Source organism: Penicillium citrinum (genome assembly GCF_028827155.1).
Source record: "Penicillium citrinum strain IBT 23319 chromosome Unknown utg000006l:1.0-3011923.0:1.0-3012962.0, whole genome shotgun sequence".
Classification (NCBI taxonomy): domain Eukaryota; kingdom Fungi; phylum Ascomycota; class Eurotiomycetes; order Eurotiales; family Aspergillaceae; genus Penicillium; species Penicillium citrinum.
In genome coordinates, this window is record NW_026622691.1 from 1381336 (window position 1) to 1391772 (window position 10437).

General features: G+C 46.2%; 3 protein-coding genes across 3 annotated transcripts; 1 reads left to right on the top strand and 2 right to left on the bottom strand.

Annotated features, from left to right (window-relative positions):
- Positions 1–142: 142 nt before the first annotated feature.
- On the top strand, positions 143–1618 carry N7469_007044 (putative transcription initiation factor subunit (TAF30); the record flags this gene model as incomplete). The annotated part of the gene is made up of 7 exons (XM_056645962.1): positions 143–151; positions 377–417; positions 657–808; positions 912–1054; positions 1129–1269; positions 1330–1450; positions 1530–1618. 7 exons carry the CDS (start codon positions 143–145, stop codon positions 1616–1618), a joined length of 696 nt encoding a protein of 231 aa, XP_056499403.1.
- Positions 1619–2687: 1069 nt separating this feature from the next.
- On the bottom strand, positions 2688–3697 carry N7469_007045 (phosducin family protein; the record flags this gene model as incomplete). Its single annotated transcript, XM_056645963.1, has 3 exons — positions 2688–2703; positions 2779–3008; positions 3107–3697. The coding sequence occupies 3 exons, from the start codon at positions 3695–3697 to the stop codon at positions 2688–2690; spliced, it is 837 nt and encodes a 278-aa protein (XP_056499404.1).
- Positions 3698–6202: 2505 nt separating this feature from the next.
- N7469_007046 (WD40 repeat domain-containing protein) lies at positions 6203–7689 on the bottom strand (the record flags this gene model as incomplete). The annotated part of the gene is made up of 5 exons (XM_056645964.1): positions 6203–6223; positions 6312–6431; positions 6488–6577; positions 6654–7366; positions 7572–7689. 5 exons carry the CDS (start codon positions 7687–7689, stop codon positions 6203–6205), a joined length of 1062 nt encoding a protein of 353 aa, XP_056499405.1.
- Between the last annotated feature and the right edge of the window lie 2748 nt (positions 7690–10437).

The window sequence follows — 10437 nt, forward strand, 5'->3', positions numbered from 1 at the left end:
CTCACGACAAGGATTCCACACGAGGATCGTCCGCGCAAGCTTTCACCTTTCCTCGACTCTCCTTGCGCGCGTCTCTTCACACTCCTCGGAGCTACTTGAAATCTTTACGACAAGAGGACGATTCAGACGATCAGATACCATAATGCCTGACGTGAGTTCTATCGCATTCACATATCCCTCGTGTTTTCCATCGTTTTCTCCAACGGCGGTCTGTCCAGTGTGGACGCAATCGACAAGAAGTGTTCACCGCGTTTCGCGAGGTTGCGCGACATAATCTACCAGAGAGACATTTTTTTTTCTACGAAGAATTGCATTGTTGTATCAGCTTGAATTCTTGTGTGGCCTTTTTGACTGATTCTCTATTTTCCTTCTTTAGGTCAAGCGAAATGTCCGTCTCATCACGGAGCAACATGTAATGTACGTCTACTCACGCCCTGTCCTGCCTACTATCTTTTCAACCCTCTTGAAAGACGTATATACAATATGAATCTGTACCTGGTTTCCAACCATTCCAAATCGGTTGACTTGGATGGGCCATCGAGAAGCGATGAAAGCGATGCGCACACGATGCGCAGAATTGACAGACATCTATCTATAAAGACTGCTAGGATCGGAGCATAAGAATCACCGGCTAATTGATTTTTTTTTGCCAATAGTGACAAGCCATCTGAGGTCGAGGGTTTCCCGCAACGTGAATGGTTCATTGAGGTCTACCTGGTCAACGACAAGGGCGAATTGGTCGAAGCCTCTCTCTTCGACAAGGTCATCTACCACCTGCACCCGAGTTTCGGACCTCGCGCGACTCAAAGTAAGTCAACCTATGCGAACAATTCGACTGCGCCACAACTGCGAAAACATGATATCTTTGTGGAAGGAAAGATTGAGGCTAATTTTCCATGCTTGAAATCTAGCTTTCAAACAACCGCCTTTCCGTATTCAAGAAGAGGGATGGGGTGAATTTGATATGCAGATTGAATTCGTCGCGGACAAGTCATATTTCATCAACCACGACCTGAATTTTGCTCAGGAGCGGTACGAGTCCAAACACGTTCTGGTTAGTGGGAATCGGTCTAGCTGAAAATGGCTGTCATTGAAGGTAGCTAACCGGAGTTATTTACTACACAATAGACATTCAAGAACCCCAAGGGGAACTTTCTAGCGGCCCTACGCGATAGCGGCCCTGTTCCCGGAGACGAGAATGGATCGAAGAACAAGCGTGGCGCGATTGGCGAGGAGAGTACGAAGAAGAAGAAACGCACCGAGAAAAACGTAAGTACCTGGCACCATCATTTGATCAGAAACTGGCCTAACTCAAGTTTCTTTCTTCAGGTTGATATGGACAAGCTGGCCGATGGCTTGCAAAAGCTCAACGAGGACGACTTGCTGCAAGTTGTACAAATGGTCCACGACAACAAAGCACCTGACTCGTATACTAAAAACGACATGGAATGTAAGTCACTTTTTTCCATCAAACAGTTATTTCCCCTTGACACGCCTTTTTTTTCAAGAGATACTTATTTTGTACTTAGTGGGCGAATTCCACGTCGATCTCTACACCCTGCCCGATTCCCTCATTAAAATGTTGTGGGATTTTGCATCGGACCGACATGTCATCTGACCACCCTAACTTGAGAAAATGTCGGTTTTCTTTTTTTTAATTAGCTTGTTCGAATATCGTGAACAATCTAGTTTCTGGCTACCACGTCATTTCCCATCTATGACTCTATTTATTCCATCTATTTTCTGTCGTCTTTCCGTCTGTGCTTTTGCCATTTGTATTTCTTGATATTGGGAGTCAACAGACCATTCAAAGGAACCTGGTTGGGTTTATTGTTACGTTATCACTCTCTTGATTTTGCGTAGAATCAGATACCGATGTTTCAAGAAAGACAGTGTACTCTGGAATAGAGTGGCATTCTTTTTACGCCTTTGGATGTTATTTCAATCTACGGGATGGCACTTGATACCGATTCCTCGGATGCTTTTGTGTGTTCTTCGTCTCTTCGATGTTTCATTGCCCTACAAACTATGGCAATGTGGATATGTGCCCACTTACCACAGGTAGGGTCGAATTCATTCAAGCCTGGGAAGATTACTAGAAAATCTCATAGCTCGGAGAAATTTGTCAGATGAGCTCTAATGAACATGAGACTAGCTGAATGAGAGCCTACTACGCAATAAATCCGTAACTACAGCTACGTTCCTTCGAGAGCTTTTTACAAGAGAAGTCTTGAGATGATAGTAAACAAAACAGAATGGGATATCTTATAAATCAACATCAAGAGCAAGTCTGACCAGTCAGATATGCTCGAACATCAAGACCAAAGGAAAGAGTGTTGACAACAATGAGAGACGACATAAGGAGAGAAAAGGCACAAACAAGACAAGATACAAGGGACGATCAACAGACAAGGGAAAAAAGCAGCAAATAACCAACCAATATACAATCCAGAAACAGTCTGATCCCGCAGTCTATCAGGTTATCCAACGCCATTGAAAACAATATCCACCTCCGCTGTTTCTTCTTTTGCTTCACCTGACATCGATATAGGAAAGTGTAAATATGGTAAAAGACAGAGCTAGAAGAGAAGATGACAAAAAAGAAAATAGTAAAGAGAGGTATATCGAATAAAAAGAGGGACGCCTAATGCTATGCAATATTCACATCGATACAATCAATGATAGAATTAGAGCACGCGGTTCCTGTAAAGAAAGGGAGGTTAGTACGTGATGATCCGGGGTAACTGTGATGAAAGCAAAGTGTCGAGAGAAACATACAGCTTCAATAAATCTTCCAGACTATCAGCACTGCAGCTTCGGCCCTTGGGAATACTACGGATGATGTTGACAATAGTAGCAAAGACATCACCGCCACGGTAGGCCAAGAGAGCCGGTGCTTGAATGTGATTCATCTCCGCAATCTCCTGATGCAACTTGATGAAGCGAGTTGATGGTTGTCTGCGAGCAATGGTAACGAGACATTCTTCCACGATGGCACTATCATCACACTAGACAAAATAGTTAGACAAATGTATAGACGAGACGGGACGAGACGGGACGAGACGAGACGAGGGGATCGTGAATTCAGATGATAAGAACCACATACCAGAGGATCATAAATACAAACTACTACGACCGTATCAGGGGTGACTTTCTCCACGGCATCAAGGTACCCCGCGGCATCGACATTTTCAACAACACCATACCGACGACCACGAGGCGAAGCACGACGATTCCGTCCTTGAAGCTCTTGCATTCTCGACGCACGCCATTTCCGCATGAATCGATCCTCATCATCATCACTTCCCGAAGATGTCTCCGCAACTGGCGGGGTCGACTCAGTCTTCGACCCGATCCCATTGGAATTAGAGTCGAAACCCGCAGCACTCAGGAGAGTCTGACGAAAGGACTTCTTCCTAGCTCGTTCAAAGGCCTGAGCATCGGCAATGACACCCTTAGGACCGGTATTATTGTCGTAAACCGTGTTAGGAATGTGATAATTACGAGAGGAGACCATATTCCTCTCTATTTCGTCCTCGTCCGAGGAATCGTTCGCGCGAGATTGTCGTAACTTCCTAGTGGAAGATTCGTCGTCGGAGAAATGAGCGTCGTCGGAATCGATATCTTCTGGGTGGACGGTACTTCTTTCTCGATTGCTGTTGACGAGCTGGTTGAATTCTTCTTGGGCTGTAGACATGACGGACACGAGGGGGGTGGAGATTGGGGGGGGATTTTAAGTTGTTTGCGGTTGGGCTGCGCACAGGGTTTGGTTATTGCGGTTGGGGCTGAAGGATGGATCGGAGGGAGTGACGAAAAGAGGAATGAGATTGGTTGGACGGAGTATTCCGTAGTAGGTGAAAGAGCCCCTGATGATGTTAAAAAAAGGAAAAAGAGTCAAAGTTGACGGAGTTGGGGCTGAGCCAGGAAGAGATCGCCAGGGTGAAACGATGCAGTCCCCCCTTTTCGACGGGCGTTTCACTCCGAGACCCACCGAACGGCCGAAGAATTTTATATTTTATATTTGTACATAGTAGATGTAGATGTAAAAAGGTAAATGGTAAGTGATAAACTGTATAGTTATAGAGTATATATTTGATATAGATGAGATGTCACTGTAGTGTTCAAGGTATGTAGTCTACATCTGGTAATTGTACCTTATACTCGATCATCTAGCCCTAATTCAACTCCAGACTCTCTAGACACGAGAACTTACATACACATCCACGTGGAGATGAGAGGTTCGTGCGACTGGAATGGACTGGGCATAGATAAACCCTGACTAAACTGGACGGCTCTAACTCGTTTCATCCTCCAACTTCTAAGGTAGGCATCCAGTCTTGCTTCCATTGACTCTGAAACTCGATCATCTGCAGATCTGTATAATCCACCACGTCAGACTCAAATCCTTCATGGGGGGGTTTTCCCGGTCAAGTCGAGCCCAGTCGTTCGAGACGTTTAGAGGTTCGTATCCAAACGTATACCTTAAATAAATTAGGACCAGGATTTAGGTGGAGTTGGTTGATCGATGATCTGGTCCCTCCGTACTCCTTATTTACCTTTGTACGGAGGTCCATATACTCCACTGTTGGAACGGTCATCTCCTTAGCTTTGTTGACCCTTTTCCTCAATTAGAATAGTCTTCATCTTATTCGGGGCTATTAACCTCATTCGCTTCTCTGCTTCTACCTACTTTGTCTTCGGATCTCTCCCGCTCTCTTCGGATAGGAAGAGATTTTCTCATTTCTGTAACCAATTCGATTGGACTCGTCCGAAAGACATAAGCGGCGGGGTTAGTCGTGGATGTCCATGTTTCATGACCCTGTAAGGTGCGTGGTGTGTGGTGCTTGATGCGTTGTCAAGGTGGAATCTTCCTGCAGGATATCCCATCCCGTCTTGATCCACGTCAAAGAGTGAGCGGTGATCCGTCACTGGCTGGAAAAGAAGGAAGTAAAGCGTACGCAGTATAGAATAGTTTCTACGTAGATAGGCTGCAAACGTCCGGCGAGGATTTTAGGCCAGTTAATCTCTTCTTGTCTGGGTGATCATCGTTTACTCCCTGTCTTTCTCCCGGATTCCACCATCCGAGCATCCTGGTATCCATTATCAGACTTCTACTCACCTCGATTCTGGTAAGCTACAGGCTCGGCGATGGACTAGGATCTCTGCATACTTCATATGGCAGATAGTATACATACTACGATCACCACACTACTTCTAGGTTTACCAATGGACGAGACGGATAAATCGGAGTCTTTGAATGAATGCCCTATGTCTGACGAACACGCCATACTCGCAGACGCCTATTCCACAGCGCAAAGAGCTCACTTCCTCAAAAGAGGTGAAACACAGAATATTTTGAATCACAAATGGAAATTGGAGTTTGAGTTGCTGGAAGCTGAGTCCTATCCGATAGATGGTGTCTATCCACGGAAGATTTCAAAGACAACAATAGGTACAGACAACTCTTCTTTCTTCCACAGTACGCAAGGAAATAAGAAGAGAGGTAGAGAGATGATGAGAGAAAAAAAAATAAAGTTGAAAATGAGAAATGAGATGACGCAGGTAACGCAAATAACAATCAAGAGGGAATTTATGGCCAAATCCAACAAGCAGGTCCTTACCTTTCCATCACCGAAAAAATACATACCGAGAACCGACGGGGAAAAGGCTATCCAGAACGAAGAGGGGTTATAGAAAAATAAAGGGGAAATGGAGATCAAAAAGACATCAGAAAAAAAAAAAGGAAAAAACAGGATCAAAAGAGAAAAGAACAGAAAAAAATAATAATAAAAAAAAGCCGTCATCCAGCAGGAGAAATGGACAGTCGAGGAGAAGAGGAAATCGCCACGGCAGAAGAAGCAAAGAAGAAGCATTGAAGCCAGTCGGATGGTTCGCAGCAGACATTAATTCGCCGTTCAACCGCCATGGACGTTCTTATCGAGTCCAGAGAAATTGTGTCGTCGCTTTCGTTTCTTCCCCAGCGTCGCGCTCGCCTTCACCATACACTTTCCGTATCGCATGCGACGAACCCGATTGACTGCGCCGTAATGGTGAGAACTCGATGAGAGTCCCCCCGCGTAGCTGATTATTATCGTACAATGGCGGCTAATCGATTCATCGACCCAAAGAAAATTTCGAATAAGAGCATTGCAAATGATCGACACGGGGTATCTTGCGTTTGTTTTCCTTTTTTTTTTAAGATTTACCAGGCCCAGACCTTGAGCTATATCAGGGCAGACGCGGTTAGCAAATGCTTCTCAATGATCAATGTGACCAATGAGTGTTGCCAAAACACAAGAGAGAAAACTTACGAGAGAGTCCCAAGATCCAGTGCACAGACTGATACCATCGTTGCTCACGCCGAGGCAGCTCACACGGTTCTCGTGGCCACTCAGTGATCCAACCTTGTCACCGCGCAGAACGTCCCAGACCTGAGTCTCAATTAGCGAATGTCAAACCATAAGACGGATAAGTGGGGGTAACATACCTTGCACTCGAAGTCATCGTATCCAGCAAACAGAAGGCGACCCGATACAGAGAATGCGACTGAGGTGATACCACACAGGACTTGCTCGCTCTGTAATCTTCGTTAGTATTGCTTCATAACCAACTTGGAAGTGTCCAATTTGCTTATTCTCAAGGTGAAAACGTACCTGGTAGCTGTTGAGCTCGCGATCGGCACGAATATCGAACAGGCGGCAAGTGGTATCATCGGAACCAGTGCCGAAGGCATTTCCGTCGGGGAAGAACTGAATAGCGTTGATGTCGGATTCGTGACCAGCAAATGTCTGCACGGCCTTGCCAGTACGGATATCCCACAGCTTGGCGAAGGCATCACAGGCACCGGAGACGAAGATGTTCTGGTTGGTTGGGTTGATGCTAATAGACATCACGTCGCCCAGATGATCGGCAAACTCGGTAACCTTGGAGCCGGATTCGATATCCCACAACATGCAAGTCATGTCACCCGAAGAAGTGATGATGCGGCGATCATTGATAAAGCGGCAGCAGGAGAGGTAACCGGAGTGCCCAGAAAGCTCGCGCGCAACACGAGTGGGGCCTTCGCGCGAGGACAAATTGTAGATGGAGCAGATGTTATCCAAACCACCACAGGCGACATAGTTACCGCTAGGCGCATAGGCACAAGTCATGACCCAGGATGACCGTAAAGGAATGGCGTGAACTTTGTTGGTGGTATAGGCATCCCAGATGATCAGCTTTCCATCCTGTGAGGCGGAGACGAGATGACGGCGGTCCGTCGACCAGTGCATGGCGTAAATCTTAGCAAGGTGACCCTTCAATGTACGGCGCGGTTTCATGCCGATTCGAGGGAGGGCTTCGGTCTGGTTTTGCGCGACTTGCCGCACTGCAAGCGTATTGTCAGCATCGTTTTCTTGATCACACAATTTCCATCAATCTCCTCCTTTTCGAGCTTCTAATCCGAGTAAATCCTTTCGGAAGAGAGGTCCAAGGCGAAACCAAGAAGAAAAAGGGCCAAGGGGAGAAATCATTCGAGGGTATAGCTGGATGGGGAAGAAGGAGGGGAGAGCAGAGATAGAGGGAGTTCGTACGGGAGGTATCGGCCAGTTCATCCTTGCGACGCTTGATCTTGTCCTTCAAACCCTCAGCTTCGCGCCTGGCCGCGGTAATCTTGGCCTGCATTTGTTCGCCTGTCATATCGGAAGCCATAATGCCGGTCCCCTAATGTATTGAGATTTGGGGGGGGGAAGGAGGGGGGAGGAGCAATGTTCCAAGGGATGGGAAAGATATGAGGAAGGATTGAGGAGAGAAAGGGTTGTAAGTGGATCGACGGATGAAGAAGGCCTCAAGCTGTGATCATAATACGTGCGTAAGATAATCCTAACAAGTGAGGGGGGTGGTTGGTGCAGTGAAAGGGAATCTGTACGGCGCAACAAATTGGAGGGAAAAGGAAGAGAAGGTCGAAAGGTGACGGAGGGTCAGGGGGGGGCCTGTAATTACTAGTACCACCATTACAATACAACACAGTACAGTAGCATCATTTTGCATATGTTGTCCTGGACTAGCATAGTACAATATGCGTGAATTCTATAGTTATGCCTTGTTGTAAGAATAGTAATCTCATGAATTGATTATTATTATTCTTGGCTAACAATTATACAAAATAGATTGCATTGCTATATACATAATTCATTGTTTTCAAGAGAGTACCCCGTAGTTATCCTCTTGAATTGACCCGCGGAGTGGGGAATACACCGGCAATACGCCCACAGGGGGAAAACTCCTGCTCGACTCAATCAGGAGTACCTCACCATTAGTTAAGTGTACAAGTACGGAGAGTATACATAGTACAGTACATATATATTGTATGTAAATGATGCTAGCACTAGCACCATATAGCACCAGCTAAACATTCTACTCTCTGTAATTTATCCTCCAATGGTTTTAAGAACCATTTGCTACCAGAATATAAAGCCCAATAGGCTCCTCATACCCTAATTGAAGGGGGAACTCCGAACATCAAGAGGAGAATAGGGATAGATCGGCTATAGCATCAATAGTCTTTAGTACCCTTTATCAGAAAATAAGTACTCCGTACTGACTACTCACTAACTAACAATAGTGACTTTGTCCATCAATTGTAACCAGCTCTTACGGAGGAACGAGACCGGGACGATGGGTCAGGCACGGCCAGAGTTATCGAACCCCTGTCTCCACGACAATTCCGATCACCATTGCCAGACTCCCTACTTTATGGACCTTGATTTCGGTGCTTCATCCATTTTCATCCCCTGGCGTCATCGCAGATCAAATTGGGGGTTGGGTACTCCGTTGATCCATATTATACTCTTTTCCCCCTTTGTACGGAGTAAATTTTTTCCTGACCTCTTCAGGTAGTTAGTTCACTTCGGAGGGCGAACCGAGCCCTACGATTAATCCCACCCTTTCTCTCTCTTTACTCAATTGATCCCGCCGATTACCTTTGGTATTGAAGTGTCACGACCAGCGCAATCTCTCTATTTCAACCAGCATGTGTCCCGAGCTGAGATGGCTCGGGGCTGCTGTACAACCCACCCCCGGCCCAAAGCTCTCGCTGTATCTTTCCATCTCCTCCCTCCTTCGGCTGCATACAATGGCTCCACCTTGGACAGAAACGGGGCTGGTCAAAGGCTGACTAATTTGTATAATCTCCCTGGATCCTGCAAATCTTCGAGGCTCTGCGTATGGCATCGTGACTCGTCAACTTCCCGTAGCTGGCGGGGCCAAACGGTTGGGACCAACTTCTCGTTTCTCGCCTTGGCCGAATTGCTTTGTGCTCTTTGTTCCTCGGCGCGCGTCAGGAAGATGAAGATGTCTCCACTAGACTTTGTTTTTGGGGGTGCCGCCGGCCCCTCAATACCGACTCCGGCTTGATTGTATTCTTTGCCGTTGGTCGATCACTATTTGATGGTTCCCATCTCTTTGCGTTAGGCTTCGGAGCATTTTTCAGTCTTCCCTTCCCTTCCCTTCCGATCCTTTTTGAAGCCCTGTTTATGATCAACAGATCATATTCTCTCCAACGTCAGCAGGGCAAACCTAAGGCCTCTCATGATTAGATGTGCCTGTCATCTAGCTTGTCCTGGTCCGGTTGTTCTGACTTCGTACAGCATACATATATCTAATGGCCCACAAATTTGAACAGTACGAGACCCTCGCCCCATTGATGGGGAACAACAAAGCTCTTGGACCTTGGATTCTTCCGTACTGCGTACAGGCTTCCTCTTCATTGTTGCCATTATTTGGGATTTGCGTGGAGGACTTGGCAATGTTCTAGCCCAGTCCGGATAATCATGTCCCGTACGAGGCAGTTTGCCAATCTGCAGAAGCGCTGCGGCTGAGTCAAGCGCGACTTGAATCGACTCCAGTCAATCATGGATCAAACCTGATCTTTTTGCTGGGAATTAACTATATTTAGCTCCTCGACTCGTCAGCAGTCAGCAGTCAGCGGAATACTGTACGTACATTCATATTGCATTATGCATATGCTGCATGTCTGTAAGTCTCGGCATCGGCCCGAACTCATTAACACTGACATACGAGTACTATACACATACTATACCACATAATACTCATTATTTGATAGAGCGTATTACTTTAAACTAAAAATATTCCGGTATAATGGTTATGTGTTTAACTACTATGAACACTGCAATTTAGCTGTCTACGACCCTGCGTACGTTAGTGACTTGGCTATTACTGCAAATTTCCCTTTTGATATGCCAATCGGTATCATTGTACGAACTAGGAGATCAAAAACCGATGCCATGGCCAGGAAATAGGGGAGAGCGTGCCGTTCTCTGGGTAGATCAGTGGGAACATGTTGGACCCTGGTTACTCAGTATGTACCCCAACTTCAGAAACTAGAGGGTGATTTCTGGTCTCCGGCATTTACGATGATCGTCTTGAGTTTGACAGTAG